General features: G+C 43.0%; 1 protein-coding gene across 3 annotated transcripts in view; it reads left to right on the top strand.

The window, feature by feature from the left end:
- The window catches only part of CASTOR2 (cytosolic arginine sensor for mTORC1 subunit 2), a 226,276-nt gene that overhangs the window by 63,291 nt on the left and 142,288 nt on the right, over positions 1-20,697 (top strand). The window contains exon 1 of one of the 3 annotated variants that reach the window (XM_043499301.1): positions 9,474-9,613. The exons of the other annotated variants lie outside the window; for them this stretch is intronic. Coding sequence (XP_043355236.1) covers positions 9,489-9,613 — 125 coding nt within the window. The 5' untranslated portion in view covers positions 9,474-9,488. Of the gene's footprint in view, positions 1-9,473; positions 9,614-20,697 lie in introns of those variants that run through there. 3 annotated transcript variants of the gene reach the window in all.

Consider the following 20,697-nt stretch of genomic DNA (forward strand, 5'->3'; position numbering starts at 1 on the left):
TCTTCAACTACTACACTTTCTCCAACAGAATAATTCTCTTTTGTTCTGTCCATCTGTGTGTCTGTGTGTGTGTGTGGGGGCGGGGGGGCAGCCTCTCTGCTTTCTGTTGTACCAACCATCTGAGGTTCTAACGCCAGCCTTTTTTTGTCCCCTTTTACATTCCCAGCTCTTCCAGTTTCATTAGTGGTGAAGTACTTGTTCTTTGCTTGTGCCTTGAGAGATACTCAGGTAGAGTTGAAAGATGTTGCTAGAAACCCAAATGGACAACAGAAACCTTCCCAAGAGTCATAAAAAACAGAGCTACAAACACACCCATGCAGTATGTGTCATTCCAAAGCCAGAATGCTTTTGAAATGGAAATTGACTCAGCTAGAAATGAGATGTGGTGACCAATGACAAACAAAAACATGTGTTTGTAGGGGTGCTAATAGCTGCGCTTCAGGACAGAGAATGTTTCATTTACCAATACCAGATGGCAGCTGCCATCACATGGACTGAATGTGAAGAACACATTTTCAGGCTGCCTTATATAAAATGCTATTAAGACTGTAGCACTCAGAACAATAACAGAATACTGAGCTGCCAGCAGGGAGTCTCCAAGTGGACAAGTGTAATCATGCACTGCTCAGCTTTCAAAGGAAATTGCAGTTAGTGCATTTGACTTGCTCGTAATAGTGATGCATTGTTTAGCCTAATAACTAAGCAGCTCTCCAGGACCTGGCTGCTCACACTGCCATCTCACACTGCTAATCATTTTGTTCTCGTCATCCCAGAGATGAACTAATCATCTGTCACATCACCTTGTCAAACTGGCAGGTTGAGTGCACTGTAATTTTTTTTTTTTTATACTAAAACACTATTTCCACCCATTTTTTTGATCAACTGGTTCATTTATACACCTTTGTTCTACTGTGTGTGGCTTTGCATTAATGTGCAAAAATGTGTTTTTAATATAAAGTTTAATAAAAAGGACGCTGGTCAAATTTATTTTTTTCACAATGCACAAAATTTTTCTTAAATCACAGTTGCTTCTAATAGCCAGGTGGGATTGAAACAGGCATCTATTTTCTTATGACTGTGTGTTTTCCGTCCAAAACGCATGCTTTTTTTAATTAACATTTCTGTGATGCTCGGTGTTGGATCTTGGCTCCTCTCAAACATTCATGGATTTAACCTCACAGCACCCCTCTGACGCAGAGAAGAATTACTATCGCTGTTATGTGCATGGGGAGCTTGGAAGCACGGGGAGAGTAAATGACTTGTCCACGGGCCCACAGAGAATCTGTGGCAGAATGAGGAACAGAACCAGGATATTCTGAGTTCCAGTCCAGTGCCTGATCCCCAAAGCCATCCTTCCATTTTGTATGTACAGTGGCTCTTTATTGAAGGACTGTTTGTGAGAGAGGGCGGCCAGCGTTGAAAGAGAACTCAAGCATTTGTTGTGAGGGAAAGGCTCCAGCACCATATGTACAGGTTTTGTGCACACACAAAAAAGTGGGTGGGGGAGGAGAGTTGAACTTGTGATGCGTTGGAGCCATTGACCTTGATTCTTATTAATGTTCGATCTTATGTTAGCTGGTATGGATTTAAGCCAGGTGTACCCTATAGACATCTGCTGGCATTGCTGTGTTGGTGAGAGCTGTGGAAAGGTGTGATCCCTGACAGCTATCGCTGTGCTAATGGAAATCTGCAGTGTAGATGCAGCTATACTGGCAAAGTTATTCTTTCATGTGTTTTGTTCCTAGGAGGTAATTTGGCTAACCTGGTATGAAGCACAGTATTGTCAGCATAGCTCCATCATCACAAGGGGCATTTTGTCAGTAGGGTACTGGTATTCCTGTAGGGTTGACATGCTCCTCGTGAAGACATGGCCTTTAATTCTCGCCCCACACCCTCCTCCTTTATGATCTTTCTGCATGGGAAGGAATGTAGTCGTCTGGCTAGAAGGGTGGTTCTCAATCAGTTACAACAGGGAATTAAAATAGGAATTCTGTTCCAAGGGTTCATTGCTTGACTTGCCATCCTAGCCTGATATGGCCAGGGTCATGTGTATTGAACATCCGACTATCATTGAGACATCTTTTCGTATGGCATAAGAAGGTACAGTGTTCGCTGACCATAGTATTTCCAAATAACACAAGAAAATATTATGGTCATGTCACACACGGACTGTGTTGTGTCCAGAGCTTAAAGTCTACTACTGTTGCCAGCTAATGGCGTTACTCCTTTAGCTCTAATGGTAGATGCCTTGCTTCTGGTGCTAAAGACTTGAGGCCCGGTCTCTGCTGAGAAACCATGGAGGTCAGGTTCATTACAAAGTAGTATCTGAACTTCTGTGTACTGCAGATGGCCAAGCTTCCAGCAGTAGGGTGCATGCAGCATCCTGAATAAGTATGCTGTGCCCCAACTTTCATAAAAGGTGAAGAAATACCTGAAACTTTCATTATCCTGTAAAATAGTCAATAGGTTTGTGATTTTTTTGTTGGAAAGTTCCATATCATCTCTCAAAGAGAGAGTTTTATTCTTTTAATATTAGTTTTACTTTTGACACACATAAACACACAGTGTTCTAGAGATAGAGGATGTCAAGACACCAGATGATAATAGGACCCAGACCCCAAGGGTTTAAATCAGTTAATTATCATTTCTTTGCACTGATCAGAAATAAGGTTCCAAATAAAAATAGTAATCAACGCTCTCTGAATGGGTGAGTTACAGGCTAGAGTGTGGTCATCCCCAAGGAGTTCTAATTATATAACTGCTCATATTGAAATGTTACCAATTTATGTTAGCATGTGGCCACAGCTTCAAGCTTATGCTAACTTCCAGAGAAGACGCCTGTCTTATTTACCCTCTGTACGGAAACGGGAGTGGCAATATCAGAATAAACCCAGCCATCAGGTCCCTAAATACCTGATGCTGCGTGCACTGAAGACGGTGGGAGTCTTTCCCTTGACTTCTGTGGGATGTAGATCAGGCCCTAAGTGTCAGTTTAGGTGGAACACTTTGCTCACCCAAACTGGGCATTGGTAGACTACAGTTTTCTGGAAAAAAATGTTTTTGCTGAGAGCCACAACGTTAAGGTCCTTGAAACTGGTTTACATTGTGCTAGTTAGCACTGCTCCCAGCAAGTCGTTCAGCTGGCTCCAGAATGATTTCAAAACTTTGTACACCAAGGGGTGGAGTAGGAAGATACTGGTAATCTGCAAAATGGTACAGAAGTTACTTGTCTCCTCGAAGCTCTTCTGGCTCTGTTCGTAACTCTCTTTGTGGCTGCAGGATTGGATGTTCAGTCTCAGGCTATTTATACACTTAAAAGGCTAGAGTGGCATAGCTGCACTGCTGCAGTGCTTCAGTGTAGACACTCGCTGCGGCGATGGGAAGGGCTCTCCCATCTCTATCATTAATCCCCTTCTCCAAAGGCACAGGCTGTCTACCTTGGGGATTAGGTTGGCTTAACCATATCGCTCAGGGGTGGGGATTTTTCACACCCCTGAGTGACATAGCTGGGTTGACCAAACTTTTCAGTGTAGAGAAGCCCTTAGTGTGTATTAATGAAATAACAACATCCATAGTGGAATTATGCCATATTTTCAGAGCACAACTACCCACCGGTCTCTGAGACAGAGTGGTCTAAATACACAGGTAGACTTCTTGGACTTGTATAGGCCAGATAAAAATGCTAACCGTACCGGAGCATAGGAGTGCCTTTGATTGACTGTCCCAGTTAGAAAAGGAGTACTTGTGGCACCTTAGAGACTAACAAATTTATTAGAGCATAAGCTTTCGTGAGCTACAGCTCACTTCATCGGATGCATTTGGTGGAAAAAACAGAGTAGAGATTTATATACACACACACAGAGAACATGAAACAATGGGTTTATCATACACACTGTAAGGAGAGTGATCACTTAAGATAAGCCATCACCAACAGCAGGGGGGGGAAGGAGGAAAACCTTTCATGGTGACAAGCAGGTAGGCTAATTCCAGCAGTTAACAAGAATATCAGAGGAACAGTGGGGGGTGGGGTGGGAGGGAGAAATACCATGGGGAAATAGTTTTACTTTGTGTAATGACTCATCCATTCCCAGTCTCTATTCAAGCCTAAGTTAATTGTATCCAGTTTGCAAATTAATTCCAATTCAGCAGTCTCTCGTTGGAGTCTGTTTTTGAAGCTTTTTTGTTGAAGTATAGCCACTCTTAGGTCTGTGATCGAGTGACCAGAGAGATTGAAGTGTTCTCCAACTGGTTTTTGAATGTTATAATTCTTGACGTCTGATTTGTGTCCATTCATTCTTTTACGTAGAGACTGTCCAGTTTGGCCAATGTACATGGCAGAGGGGCATTGCTGGCACATGATGGCATATATCACATTGGTAGATGCGCAGGTGAACGAGCCTCTGATAGTGTGGCTGATGTGATTAGGCCCTATGATGGTATCCCCTGAATAGATATGTGGACAGAGTTGGCAACGGGCTTTGTTGCAAGGATAGGTTCCTGGGTTAGTGGTTCTGTTGTGTGGTGTGTGGTTGCTGGTGAGTATTTGCTTCAGATTGGGGGGCTGTCTGTAAGCAAGGACTGGTCTGTCTCCCAAGATCTGAGAGAGCGATGGCTCGTCCTTCAGGATAGGTTGTAGATCCTTGATGATGCGTTGGAGGGGTTTTAGTTGGGGGCTGAAGGTGATGGCTAGTGGCGTTCTGTTGTTTTCTTTGTTGGGCCTGTCCTGTAGTAGGTGACTTCTGGGTACTCTTCTGGCTCTGTCAATCTGTTTCTTCACTTCAGCAGGTGGGTACTGTAGTTGTAGGAATGCATGATAGAGATCTTGTAGGTGTTTGTCTCTGTCTGAGGGGTTGGAGCAAATGCGGTTATATCGTAGCGCTTGGCTGTAGACAATGGATCGAGTGGTATGATCTGGATGAAAGCTAGAGGCATGTAGGTAGGAATAGCGGTCAGTAGGTTTCCGATATAGGGTGGTGTTTATGTGACCATCGCTTATTAGCACCGTAGTGTCCAGGAAGTGGATCTCTTGTGTGGACTGGTCCAGGCTGAGGTTGATGGTGGGATGGAAATTGTTGAAATCATGGTGGAATTCCTCAAGAGCTTCTTTTCCATGGGTCCAGATGATGAAGATGTCATCAATGTAGCGCAAGTAGAGTAGGGGCATTAGGGAACGAGAGCTGAGGAAGCGTTGTTCTAAGTCAGCCATAAAAATGTTGGCATACTGTGGGGCCATGCGGGTACCCATCGCAGTGCCACTGATTTGAAGGTATACATTGTCACCAAATGTGAAATAGATTTCCAGGTTTATGGATCTTGGGTAGCAGATAGAATACCCCAGGTCCTGGCTCCAGGGGTGTGTCTGTGCGGATTTGTTCTTGTGCTTTTTCAGGGAGTTTCTTGAGCAAATGCTGTAGTTTCTTTTGGTAACTCTCAGTGGGATCAGAGGGTAATGGCTTGTAGAAAGTGGTGTTGGAGAGCTGCCTAGTAGCCTCTTGTTCATACTCTGACCTATTCATGATGACGACAGCACCTCCTTTGTGACTTTGTCCTGACCCATAACTATTTCACATTTGGTGACAATGTATACCTTCAAATCAGTGGCACTGCGATGGGTACCCGCATGGCCCCACAGTATGCCAACATTTTTATGGCTGACTTAGAACAACGCTTCCTCAGCTCTCGTTCCCTAATGCCCCTACTCTACTTGCGCTACATTGATGACATCTTCATCATCTGGACCCATGGAAAAGAAGCTCTTGAGGAATTCCACCATGATTTCAACAATTTCCATCCCACCATCAACCTCAGCCTGGACCAGTCCACACAAGAGATCCACTTCCTGGACACTACGGTGCTAATAAGCGATGGTCACATAAACACCACCCTATATCGGAAACCTACTGACCGCTATTCCTACCTACATGCCTCTAGCTTTCATCCAGATCATACCACTCGATCCATTGTCTACAGCCAAGCGCTACGATATAACCGCATTTGCTCCAACCCCTCAGACAGAGACAAACACCTACAAGATCTCTCTCATGCATTCCTACAACTACAGTACCCACCTGCTGAAGTGAAGAAACAGATTGACAGAGCCAGAAGAGTACCCAGAAGTCACCTACTACAGGACAGGCCCAACAAAGAAAACAACAGAACGCCACTAGCCATCACCTTCAGCCCCCAACTAAAACCCCTCCAACGCATCATCAAGGATCTACAACCTATCCTGAAGGACGAGCCATCGCTCTCTCAGATCTTGGGAGACAGACCAGTCCTTGCTTACAGACAGCCCCCCAATCTGAAGCAAATACTCACCAGCAACCACACACCACACAACAGAACCACTAACCCAGGAACCTATCCTTGCAACAAAGCCCGTTGCCAACTCTGTCCACATATCTATTCAGGGGATACCATCATAGGGCCTAATCACATCAGCCACACTATCAGAGGCTCGCTCACCTGCGCATCTACCAATGTGATATATGCCATCATGTGCCAGCAATGCCCCTCTGCCATGTACATTGGCCAAACTGGACAGTCTCTACGTAAAAGAATGAATGGACACAAATCAGACGTCAAGAATTATAACATTCAAAAACCAGTTGGAGAACACTTCAATCTCTCTGGTCACTCGATCACAGACCTAAGAGTGGCTATACTTCAACAAAAAAGCTTCAAAAACAGACTCCAACGAGAGACTGCTGAATTGGAATTAATTTGCAAACTGGATACAATTAACTTAGGCTTGAATAGAGACTGGGAATGGATGAGTCATTACACAAAGTAAAACTATTTCCCCATGGTATTTCTCCCTCCCACCCCACCCCCCACTGTTCCTCTGATATTCTTGTTAACTGCTGGAATTAGCCTACCTGCTTGTCACCATGAAAGGTTTTCCTCCTTCCCCCCCCTGCTGTTGGTGATGGCTTATCTTAAGTGATCACTCTCCTTACAGTGTGTATGATAAACCCATTGTTTCATGTTCTCTGTGTGTGTGTATATAAATCTCTACTCTGTTTTTTCCACCAAATGCATCCGATGAAGTGAGCTGTAGCTCACGAAAGCTTATGCTCTAATAAATTTGTTAGTCTCTAAGGTGCCACAAGTACTCCTTTTCTTTTTGCGAATACAGACTAACACGGCTGCTACTCTGAAACCTGTCCCAGTTAGCAATCTCTGGTCTCTGTCTAAGACTCTACTTCTCAGCACCCAGGTTAGTTATACCTAAAGACATTTTGTTTTTAGTCATCACCCCCAGGTAGGGGGGTAGCATCTGTTGCACCAGGAAGAGTCCACAGGGCTTCAGAACATCTCCAAAGGTGGAAGACAAAAGCAGTCATGTAACAGTCTGTTGCCACAGGAGGTAGGGATGGGGAGGGTATTCTGAGGGGAGGGTGGGTGCCAACTGTAGCACTACTAACAGGGTTCAGGCGAAGCAGTGTATGCATTGCCCAGTTTTATGGTGAAAGTGGGGGGAGATATCTCTCTTAGTTTTAAATCCACTATTGGGTTTAGTTGAGGAAGTTTATTAGTCCATGACCAGTTGTGATCATGGTACTGTTGATCATCGTAAATTACGTTTGTGTTTGATCAGGAAAGATCGTGGTTTGATAGCACTGTAACAGCAGGTAAAAACAGCGTGCTGTGATTATTTTCTTTTTCTACTCCTTATTTTGTTTATCATTTAGGAGGCACAGTCAATTCTTCTATCAAGGTCAAATTACCTGGTGTTGGTAGTATTACAGCTGGCACTGAAACAAGATGATTTGCGTGATTTGAATAGGGATAATTCAAGGAAGAGGATTAAAGGAGCCTGACTTGGTATCAGATGGTTTTGCTTGACAACGATGAGAGTAGGCCTGTCTTACAATAGGAAGAATCTTGGTCCCATTGAAATCAATGGAAGTTTTGCCATAGACTCAGTTGGGGAAAACCGGGGTTGGCCTAATCTGTTGATTGTTCCATACATTATTTCTCCTACATGTAGCACACCTAGTCAAGTTATTTACGGCTTCCCCTTCAGGTAGGTATAGTGGTTTGTGTGGGTGCTGCTTGTCGGTTAGCTATTTCCAAAAGTACGAAAATGGAGATTAAAGATACACCATAGATTTGTGCACGGTATTGAAGCACCGTAGCAATTATAATTTGTTCACTGCAGCATTATTAAATGAAACTGAGATTTTGGTTTTTTTACAGAGATCCACTGAAATGTGTTTTGGTTCCACTTTGCTCATCTTGGCAGTGATCAGCTCTGGAACCTTGATACTCCGTTAAATTTCTGATGAAAGAAAGCTTGTTTATGCCTTAGGGCCATATTTTAAAAGGTATTTAGTCGCCTAGTGGGATTTCAAAAGCATCTAAGTACCTAAAACACATTGAAATTAATGGCTGCTGGGCACCTAGGTGCTTTTGAAAATCCCACTAGGCACCTAAATACCTTCTAAAAATCTGGCCTTTATAACATGTCCACTATACTACTGAAAATTAGTTTTAGCCCAGGAGAAGAATGATGCCTTCCTTCTTCAATGCGTACATCATTGCTAATAAATTTACAGGGGAAAATCAGTACTGAGCCTATCTTCTAGATCTGCTAGCTTCCTAGCTGTGCTCAGTGAGTTCAGCTCAGGTAACAGCTCTACTAGATGGGCTTCAGTATTTTTACATGTAGATTCATATAGCAATGTGGTCTCTCCCCCATTGTGAGGTTTTAAATCTGTGGAGCCCTATGGAATGGATTCTCCCTATTTCTCTGCAAGTGGAAGGCAATGAATGCTATCCCTATAATGCCATGTAGAGAACTAGTATGCCTCATTGGTTACATCTCCTCTCCTAAATAATCCTTGATAAATCAGCACATCTTGTGAATACATTTTGAAAAGTCCAATCGGAAAACAGGACACCTCCTTGTGTGTGTTTGTTTTTTTTCCTAGAAATTTCCAGTCCTTCACGTTATCTGAAGTTCATCACTGTGCCAAAAACTCTGCCATCCTTATTTTGACCATTTGTTTTACCCAGAATTTCTCTTTGTTGGTATCTCTCTCTTTCATTAAAGCAGTTTGTTCATCTTTAGACCATAGCAGATCTCCTGAAAATAGATTTTTCTATCTTGGCCGGGAGAAGCCACTGACAAGTTCTTATCCGAGTCTGTTCTGCTTTGGACAATACCTCTGGAGGGTCAGTCTCTTATCAAAAGTCCATTCTTCTCTGGGATTGGGGCTTAGGGATTTGTTTTGTAACAGAAGGGTTCACTTCCTCAACTGGCAAGTATCCTTCAATTTGCTGCAGTTTGATTGGCTGAAAGTTTTTCTGTACTGACAATATATCAGGCTGATATGCAAGAAATTAAATAAGAGATATTACCTGTTTCAACATATCTTAAAACATTTTATATGCTCTCTGATGCCCTAGTAAAGGAGGGTTATGTCCATATGGATTTTTATATTTTCTGTATGGGGTTCTTTTTGGACTATATCTCCTTTATCATGCCTTTGAGGCTTTTTGTTCTTGCAACTAGACCCAAAGACTGTGATGCTTCAGAGAAAGAAATGCTGCTTATGTTGATCTGGGTAAAGAGATCAGCTGCTGTTCCTGGGATTCTACAGCTCATGTGAGACAGCTAGCAAGTATAGTGCTTATAAAATGCTTCATTTGGATTGTAAGATCTTTGAGGCAGGGACTTTCTTTTTGTTCTGTGCTTGTACAATGGGGTCCAGAGTATAAGCACTACTGTAATGCAAATAATAAATAACAATTGTATAGTGGGCAGGATGGATGCTGTAGCTCAAATAGAAGTTATGGGTTTGGTGCAAGAATTTCAGGGAGTTCTTTGTTCGTGCAGGAGATGATCATAATGTCCCTTTCAACCTTAAAATATAGGGATCTGTGGAGCCAAAACTCACTCACTCACTCTCTCCAAGATGATCTCTTTCCTTGACGACTTTTTTTAGTCCATAGTCAGGGCAGCAGAAATGAAATTTCTACGGAGAGATGCTTAGCATAAAAACTATGAGACTGATCACACTGGCACGTGGTACTGAAGTGTGAGTTGAATCTAGAACTGCTTCATAGTTTCCATTGCAGGGCACATGGACGTACAGGCCACGTTTTTTATGGATGATTCTTGAGTTCAGATTTTCAAGGTCACAATGTCCTGTGCTGATTTTTTTAGCCATGTTTGTGAGATCAAAGATCTGTTGTCTGTGTGAAGAGCATAGCAGAATCCAATGGGGGAGGTGTAGAAATTTTGCTGACTGGTAGCAGGCACTGATTTTGCTGGAGTCATGATGCCCTCTGGCAGCATTGTCTAGTGAGCACAGGTTTGAGAACTCTATGAAGTTCTAATCCTAGCACTGTCACTGATGCTTCATAAGTAGGGCCCTTCCAAATTCATGGCTGTGAAAAACATGTCACGGGCTGTGAAATCTGGACTCCCCCCGAAATCGGGCTATTGTACGGCTGGCCGTGGTATTGCCAACCTTCCTTCTGTGCTGCCTTCAGAGCTGGGCAGCTGGAAACTGGCGGCTGCTGCTGCTGCTGGGCACCCAGCTCTGAAGGCAGCACTGCTGCCAGCAGCAGCACAAAAGTAAGGGTGGCTATACCGTGAGCCCCCTCCCCTACAATTCCCTTGCAACTCCTCCCCCACCCCCAACCTCCTTTTGTGTTGGGACCCCATGGTTACAATACTGTGAAATTTCAGATTTAAATATGTGAAACCGTAACATTTGAGATTTTTAAAATCCTATGACTATGAAATTTACCAAAATGGACCATGAGTTTGGTAGGTCCCTTATGGCCTGATATTGTGCCAGTTGAAGCAAAGCTCCCACTGATTTCAGTGGTGTGTGGGATCAACCTTTCAGACTTTGTTTAGGCTCCCCTAGTTGTGGAAGTGGGATAATGAAACACCTCTGCTTTGCAGAGGAGTTGTGAGGCTTGACTAGTTAATGTTTGTGAAGCGGTGAGCATTCATTTCTGTATTACTGTTATGTCTGTGAGGACTGGCATCAGTAAAGAGGAGTGATTGATTGCAGTCATCAGGTGGGTCCTTGGAACGGGGGATTGTTGGCTCATCTTATCAGAATACAATTTTACGTGATTATAAAGGATAATGCTGGAAATGCCTGGGATGACCACATGTCCAGATGGTGAGGTCAGCATTGCATGGACCCCGCTCAATTACTTTGTATGCTGGGATAAATGCTGCTATTTATTTATTTTCTGTTGGCTCAGTGATCACCGAATCCCATTGTTGCCTGTAAATATATAGGGAGTGGGGGGAAAAATAATAAGAACTAAATTTCTATTTTAATTGGAAATAATTGATTAATTTCCCACCCTTTCTGTAAACACAGATGTAAATTGAATGGAAACAACAATCTTGTGGTGGTTCTTTGAGAGCTGTCCTGTGGGTATTCCACTTCAGGTGTTCATTTGCCCCTGTGCTCCTAATCGGAGATTTGTGGTAGCAGTGCCCAGTTGGGTCATGCATACATGGTCCCCATCTCGTGCCTCTTCAGGTAGTTAATTGGTGGTGTGTGACCAAACCCCCCTTTGGCTTAGAGTCGGAGCACTTACCGATGCCTCGCTATTTAGTTCTTTTTAGCCTATTTACTACCATTATTTAGTTAGGATAGTTAGTTGGTTAGTTTTTTCTTTGTCCCCATCACCTCATTTAAAATTTTTTATTATTATTATTCTCCTCCTAGTTATAAATTAGGTTTCTTTTGACCCTTTAGACTAGTCAGCCCCTCTGGGGGCAAAAGCATTTCCTGACGGTCATGCCTGGTTCCCCAGGCTTTAAACGTTGCCTCACCTGTGGGCTCTCCATACTGATTTTGGATGGACCCACTCAGTGTGTTCACTGCCTAGGCGAAACACAGATAACACAGAAATGTCCTCATTGCCACAAGTTAACTGCTCGATCAAGAAAGGCTAGAGACTTAGAACTACAACTCCTTCTCATGGAGAAGTCTCTCAGACCAGCATCTGATCCTGACGCCCAGACCCCACTTGGACAAGCCTCTCCAACCACAGCTTCTGACGAGGGTCCCTCCTCCAGCACCCAGGCTTCTGGTCACCCTGCTAAAAAAGTGCCCCAAAAGCAAGTAACCATGTCCCCAATGTGGAAATTGGCAAACAGCCTTGGCACCAACTACACTGACGGTTCTAGACACCAAGACATCTGGCACCGCCGATACCACGAGAGCTAAGGACTTAAACGAGCCAGCTCAGACACAGACGCTAAGGGGAAATGAAAACTCCATGCCTCGGCAGCAACTCGGGCAAAGCCGCAATCAACACGCAGCGGCGTGGCATGGCACCCGTCCAGACTTTGGCTCCCTCTTTGACCTCTACTGAAATTTCGGCCTCATAAAATAAAATTAAGTTACTTTCTCAAGTCTGTCATAAGCCAGTAGAGCAGAATTAACAAGATTTGATAACGTGCAGAAAATGACTATAAAATTAGCATCGTCTTATCCTGCCCTTTGCTAACTGTTGACTTAAAAGTGAGATTTCACTCCTGTTTGGTACAGGAGGGAGTTGAATTCTGTTCAGGCTCATGCATCATCTACAGCATCGTTAACTAAATTCCTTTTGCAGAATCTTCGTTATTACTGGTTTCAGAGTAGCAGCTGTGTTAGTCTGTCATTGCAAAAAGAAAAGGAGGACTTGTGGCACCTTAGAGACTAACAAATTTATTTAAGCATGAGCTTTTGAAAGCTTATGCTCAAATACATTTTAGTCTCTAAGGTGCCACAAGTCCTCCTTTTTTTCTTTATTACTGGTGATGCACAAACCAGCAAGAACCTAGCATGACTCAGTATGTCGACACTGCAATCAGAGGTGTGACTGCAACACCTGTCGCCATGTAGCTTTGATCTCACTAGGTCAGGTAACAATAGCAGTGAAGCTACAGCAGTTCAGGCAGCAATATGAGCTAGTTTCTCAAGTGCATACCCAGGATACTGGGGAGGCTAATACAGCCTGTGGTACTGCAGCTTCACTGCTGTTGTTACTCGAACTGGCTAGATCAAAGATAGCTCGGGTATCTATACACCTGCATCCATCACCTCAGAATGTAGTGTAGGCATACCCTTAGCGAGTCCAGATTGAGCTTTCAGTACCGGCAGCTGAAGGAAATCCCCAGTTTATGTTTGTAAACTTAGCAAATGTATTATGAAAATGGAGTAAGGGTGACATAGTAGAAGCCCCACGTGTCACTTGCTTAAAGAAACACTGGTCACAATGCCGCAGTACAGCCTCTGGAAGAGCCACAATCGAGACAGTTTTGTTCTCTGTCCAGTTGTCGCAATGGTAGAGAGTGGTAGTCTTAACCCACAGGTTGTGCCTCAGACAGGTGATCGCTGTGTGTAAGGCAGGAGGCACAAGGGTAATAATTTTGAGCTGCTGTCTCTCAGGGGCATAGACAGCCTCCTCCCCTTTGCCTGACTCCCACCCTGAGAAAATGTTGTACTGTCTTTTGCAGCAGGCAGAGTTCCCAGCAGTCTGAGGGTATGATGGCTCAAAGGGCACTAGCAGCCTTTCTTTCTGTCTGAATCTTGGAAGTAAGTTTGCTTTGTTGAGAGCCGGACCATATACAGTTAAATACACTTGCAGATCAATTTGTCTTTTTCAGTTTGGCAATTTCTGTTTGTTTGTTTTTTTTGGCGGGGGCGCAGTGGGAAGAGAGGGGTTGAAAACATGACGTTATGGGTAGGGGATATTGCCACACTGGTAATTCCCAGACTCTGTAGCATATCCCAGCATGGTGCTCTTGTCCTCACGAAGTTCTGGGACTGTATGAGCATCTTCTTTCCCTTGTAAGCCCTAAAGGAGCCCCATTTGATGTGCTAGGATTCTTGTTCTGGCTTTGATAAGGTGACTGTTAACTTAGTTTTATATAATGTAAAAAGTCCCCTAATGACGATGTTAATATTTTAGTACACATTCTAAATTTTTCTACCCTTGTGGCCCAGGAATCACCTACTTCCTGGCCACTCTCCAAGTACCATCTTGTTCTCTTCCTCCCATACAACTAGGCACGGAAGGATTAGATTTTTATCAGTAAATGTTGGTTTCAGCCTACATACACAAACTGACGAAAAGATAATTCCATTGATGATTCAAAAACATTGAATCAATTTGTTTCAATAGTGTTGAAACAATACAATATAATGTGTATGCAATATTAAATGTAATATACACAATATGAAATTGTCAGAATTAAATTGAATCAGTCAAAATGTAGCATTTTTATCTTATCAAAAGAAAATGTTTCACCCTATTGAAATCAGAAGTCAAGTGATTCATTTTGGCACTTTTCCTTCAAAAATGTCACTGAAATTGTGTTTTCAACAAAACTGCCTTTTCTGACAGAAAACCATTCCTGTAAAAAAATTTTCAACCAGCCCCACAAAACAGTGAATGGCAAATGGGATTGTTCAAGTTTTAACACAGTTAAAAGGTTTTTAACAGTGAAGATAAAACACAGGAACTATCTTTGTTCTGAGTTTGTACAGCGCCTAGCACAATGGGGTCCTGGTCCAAGACTGGACCTCCTACATGCTACAATAATACAAAATAACAATAATCAGTAGAGTTTGAAAAGTCTGCTTATCTCAGCAGTGTCCCTTAAATATCTTGATTTATGGAATGGGTGCAGATCGGTCCAGGAGCAATTTATGAGCACATACAAGGCTTCCTGTTTGACTCATCTTGCTGACAATCTTTTATTAAAGCTCTCGGCTCCAGGAGCTGTTTTTGAAGACTATGGCCGTCCCCAAAGTCCCAGGAAGGGATTAGTTCAGCTGAAACTGATTGTGTTGAACAAGTGGTGGTGACTTCACAGGTGGGTCTGTATAGTGTAAATTTTAAGTTGTGTTTGAGACAGCGTTTTACAGCAGGACTGCGGGTAAGGAGCTGGATGGAAAACTCTGTCGTGGTTTAATGTTTAACCATCTTTTGCCTTCAGGTGAGCTTGCAGGTTACAATAGCTAGTTTGTTCTTCTAGGCAGAACTGGGCTGGGATTAGCAGAAAAAAAATCAGCATGATACAATATGGACATGTATGAATGGTGGTTGCTCAAGCAGATGGAGATTTGCTAGGCCATGGGAAAAGATTATGATGCCAGGTGCTTGTATAACAGGAAGTGTCATTGATACATGGAAGAATCCTCAGGTGATGGTGTTTTTTTTCCTTTTCTTATTGTGGTGCAACGTGAGTATCAAGAGTCCTTAGAGGGCTGACTGCAGCCTGTAGTACTTTGGCTTTTGAGCCTGGAGCTCAAAGGAGTGTTGTGGAAAGGGGACCTCTCATTGGCAAGTGCTTATTTTAGAAATGTCCTCCCCACAGGCTTTGTATAGTAATAGTAATTATATTCATCCTAGGACACCAAAATGTTTCACAAATGTTGGTTAAGCCACAGGACACCTGTTTGAGGTAGGTGAGGTAGGGTTGGCAATTTTGGTTGGACGTATTCCTGTAGGTTTCTTCACGGGACATAATCTTTAATTCAAGATTAATCGTTAATTCCTGGAGACTCCAGGACAATCCTGGAGGGTGGGCAACCCTAAGGGGAGGGCATACTGTTTTCAGGGTTGCCAACCCTAAATGTTCAAAAGTGATGAGTCAGGCCCTGAGAAATCATGAGGTTATTTTAAAAATAGTAAATTTGGGGTTCTTTTTATTTGCCTTTTTGTTTCTGAGTTTTCAATGGTGCATTCAGTTCACAATTTCAGGCTTGTCTCTGCAACACTGAGGGCTAGAGACTTAATATAAAAGAAAATAAGAAGAAAATTCAGAATTCTACACAATCACCTGACTCCAGGAGCAGAGGTTTTTTAGGAAGATAACCAAATATCACAATAGTATTGCTAGAGTTGGCAACACTGCATTTTGTGGCTGGCAAAACAAGAGGAGTGACATGTTCAGGGTCACAGATTGAGTCAATGAAAGAGCCAATAATATTATTGTCATTATTATTATTATTTTTATTATCGTAGAACCTAGAAGCCCTAGTCATGGACCAGAATATTCTTATATTGGAGGCACTGTACAAACACTGGTCCAACCACAAGGTATGCTGGGCCAAATTCATCCCTGGTGTAACCTCCATTGAGATAATTAATCTGAATCTGACCCACTGCTTTCACAGAAGTGTTCCATCCAGTCATTGGCAGTGGTCACTGGAGGCCATGGTGTGGGTACTGTGTGCTAATATGGTTTAGGGGAAATCAAGTGGGAAGACCAAGGATCCCACAGGAAAATGAGCAGGTGAAATGACGCCGAGATCAGAAATGATTATCATCATGGTCTGTGAATAATGGAGAATGAAGGTTGATGCACATAGCTGAGGGGGTAACCTTGTTCAGGGTGCATTATGTGCTATCTGAACACAAAGGGCTTATGTTTCATATCTCAGACTCTGTATAAGCAAAGTCAGGTTGCTTCCTTTATTTGGGATTGGAAGGATTAGATTTTTGTTGGTAAATGTCGATTTCACACGTGCAAACCAACTAAAAAAATATTTTCATCAATGATGATCTAAACTGACAAGGGGCAAAGTTGGGAGAATGCTGCTTGAGAACTTGTTTAGAGTTTGATTTAAGGCTGTTTACTCGGTATAGATTGACACATGATGTTGACAGTTTGTGTTTTAATTGTTGTAAAGCTTTAACTTTTTGAATCCCAATGTCTGCTGTCATAAATAATTACTGTCCCATTCCGCCCCCCAATTTCCTGCAATTATGAACATTTAAATTGGTTTAAAAATGTTTAAAAACCTAATTTTATGGAACCGTGACACATTCAATACATAAAACTAAAGAAACTAAAAATTAAACATCTCTATTATCCATCAAAATTATTAAAATAAATCTAATTCTGCCAAGGCTACCTGCATTGGAAAATGAGGGAATGTGGCTTCTTAGGTGCTTGATCATTATGTTAGGTAGTGAATGGATGGAGCTGATGGTGCAGACCTCTGTTTGAAACTCTTCTGGGAGGAACTAAAGTTGTGTTTAAAAACCAGGTTGATGAGGAAGGGAAAGGCTCCCCTCAGAGTCCTTCCCTTTGCCTTTATTGCACATGAAATCGCTATCGCCGTTAAGTTCAGATTCTTTATCACTAAGAAATGTAATAACTGTATCTCTGCTGTGGTGGCTAGTGCTCAAATGGATAAATATGACCTCATACCTTGGACTGTGGAAGGTCAATACCAATTTCACTTGACTGTGGTAGCTTTTGGGAAACCCCTGTTTGTGAGAACCCTCGAACTTGGCCTAGGAGATGCATTTTCAGTGCAGTGGATGGGGCAATTCAGGGCTCAGATTCTGTAACTGCTGGTCCCAAATGTGTGACTGAGTCCTCCACCCTCATGACTGCCCTCAGGTTTTCAGCCAGCCTGCAGGGTGATGCATGTGCACTTCCTGCCACATTATACTGGACACTGTTTGAGTGTTGCATTCTCTCCCTGGGCTCTCAGTTCCCCAGACTCTTAGCAGGATCTGTGGGATCCTTGCAGGTTTCACGCTTGCTGATCCTTTTCACTTTCAGCAAGCCCATAGACTCCCTGTGGGATTCTCTCTCTGCCCATTGCCTTGTTTTCTTCTCCCACTGTTGCTCTGCAGAACCCCTGCACCCTAAAGATAGTTCTGCTCTGCAGAGCCAAGAGAAACTTGTCCTACCCAAGCATCTGGAGGTAAGTAGCGATTTACCTTCCATCTCTGGTCTCCTTGGAGACATCAGATTGCTACACCTCTACATTAAAGTAGGGAATACAGAGCTTGTTTAAACTCCAATTGTTGTCAGGAAAAATATGTGGAGATAAGAGATTACAGCAGTAGAAGTCAGAATAGTTTAGTTCAGTAATTGGGATTGACTGGTACTGAGTGTGATTCCCCCCAGGGTGCCATCTGGAACTGGGGTACCACTGAGCCCCCCAACCAACCCGCCTTGGCTCCCTTTACACTGTATGGCTGTGACAAGCTGCCAAGCCCACATACAGGTAGGGACATACCCAGCTGCATGTACAAGCAGTCGCTGTGACCAGCCCTGCAAGGGAAGTCTCCAGCGAGGGAACTTCCCAGCTACTCAGGCACACGCGCCCTTTGGAGTGTAAATCCACAATGTATACCATCTTGCGCTGCACAGGGAACTGTACTCTGTAAGCTCATGAAATTTGCCCCCTCCCTCAATGTGGAGAGGAAAAGGCAACCGATTTCTGCCCCGACTTATGACTCCCACACACTGGTTTTAAACAAAGCAAAAACCAGTTTATTAACTACAAAAGATAGATTTTAAGTGATTATAAGGGATAGCAAACCGATCAAAGTAAATTACCTAGCAAATAAACAAAAACGCAAACTAAGCTTAATATACTAAACAGATTGGATATGAATAGCAGATCCTCACCTTAGGTGGTGATACAAGCAGGCTGCAGATTCTTAAGGGGCAAGTTGCACTTGCTTACAGCTTGGAATCCCCAGATGTTTCTTTCACAGGCTAAAAATCCCTTTAGCCTCGTCTAGCACTTCCCCCCCCCCATTCATTCTTTGTTCCTCAGGTGCTTCCAGGAGTCTTCTTGGGTTGGGAGTCAGTGAAGAACCACAGTGATGTCAGTCCCCTGCCTTATATAGCTTTTGCATATAGCAGAAACCCTTTGTTCCAAACCTTGGTTCCCACACCAATCAGTGGAAAAATACTGACCTCTCAAGATGGAGTCCAGCACTAGGTGACCTGGTCACATGTCCGTGTAGCAGCCATTACTCGGAGCTTGTCTGCAGCGTCCTCAGGAAAGCTCCAGAGGTGGGAACTAAGTTTTTTCTAATGCCTATTGTTCTCCCTAATGGTTGATTAACTTGAATGGGTCCTTCCCAGCCAGCCATCTAGATAGAGAGCCTTTTGTCTAGTTGGCGTTTCCCATGTGTAAACACATCTGTAATACAGATACACAGTCAGTCTTCCTAACTTCAGGTACAAAATGCGTACAAATAGGATAGTTGAATTCAGTAGATCTTATCCTTTTCAATGATCTCTCACATGACCTATCTTGCATAAAATACAGCATAATTATGCTATACTCATATCATCATATCTCTAGGAAGAATATGGGGTGCAGTGTCACACTGAGGTCAGTAAAGTAAAAAGGCAATGAATGAAAATTAATACTTGGGAAAGGAGGGACAATGTGAGCTTGAGGCACAGTTGTCTGGCACTAGTTCTTGACAGTTCACAGGCCTCTGACTTTGCTGCCACAGTGGTGTTTGTGTAGGCTCCCTGTGGCGCACAAACGCTTGGACTGCACGTAAATGTGAGAATTACCAATGGAACGCTACACTTGGATGCAGCGGGCAGTGTGGTGGTTGGTTGGATTATTTTATTTTGCAGTGGCTTAGCTTGTGCAGTCCATTATTTATTTTAAGGTCTTACAGGATCCCTTTGGCAACTTTCACAACATTTTTTTTTATGGGAACATGAACTTTAATGGGTGTTCACTGTAAGTGGGTGTGGACCAGAACATCAGACCTTTTTGTTCCCTTCTGCTGCATGTGCGCGGCATTTTAGCACCTGATCCAATTGTGGATCAGAATGGCATGACTTGGGCCCAGCATTAGCAAGGTCACCTCTTATTCTTTTTGGCAGGTAGTTGCCAGCGGGAGCAAGAAGGGAGGCTAATTGAAAATCTGAACGTAATTTTGTGTTTAGCTCTTAGGGTTGTAGCTCTTCTTGTAGATTCATATTTCCTGTGGGATCTTCAATTTCTTCTGCAGAGTGCATTTGAATTTTTAAACAGATTATGAGCATAAGTGCGTATAATCAACTCCCCCTTCCTCATGTACTGTATGAACTTTCTATCAATTTGTTTGTGATTATAGCCTTAGTCTCCTCTTTATAATTCTCACCTTTACAAATAGTATTTATTTATACAGTACACAGATGTTTTAATGCACAGATCCCCACCCGAAAGATCTCTGAGCAGTGAAACCAGTCTTAAAACTTCATTCTCGCGGCTGATAAAAATCTCTGTAGCAGAAAAGATCTTCGGTTAGGTTATACTTGGCATGTTTGGTGATTTTGGGGGATGAGATGAATTTTGGAGAACTATTTTCTTAAAATAGTTTGAATTTTTACTTTTTGGTTAAATCATCAGGATACTTTGGAAGGGGAGGGAGGGAGAAAAGAGCAGCACTTCTCTGTAACTTGATATGTAACTTAAGCTGAGATATATGCAAAGCGATTTTAAAGAGCATCCACACTGCAATAATTCCCCATCCTCCCTGGTAAGTCCAACCGTCTGTTCTGTAGATCTGTATGGAGATGCTGATGTGTGAATAGTGATTTATGGTGCGCTTACACTTTGATTGAAACATGCAGACTTAGTCCAAGTATCTGGCAATTAACTCTGCAGGTGCATGAGTTCGCCCACCTGCAGCAAGTTGCAGGATCAGGGCCTTAATACCCGTTTGAAAAGTAGCCTCTGTTCTTATGTGATTCCAGAGAGGACATGCCAGCTCCTCCGCTAGCACAAGAAATGTGCAGCTAGAACTGTAGGGAAACTGCCAGTCGTGGTGAAGTACAGAGAGACAGCAACACAGATACTGGGAAAGAAGCTTAAAAGGAAACGGTCACATTTGCTGAATAATCCTTGATCCTACTGCTGGATCTGTAAAATGATTTCCTGGGGATTCCAC

The sequence above is a fragment of the Dermochelys coriacea genome, chromosome 17 (assembly GCF_009764565.3).
Source record: "Dermochelys coriacea isolate rDerCor1 chromosome 17, rDerCor1.pri.v4, whole genome shotgun sequence".
NCBI classification, from domain to species: domain Eukaryota; kingdom Metazoa; phylum Chordata; order Testudines; family Dermochelyidae; genus Dermochelys; species Dermochelys coriacea.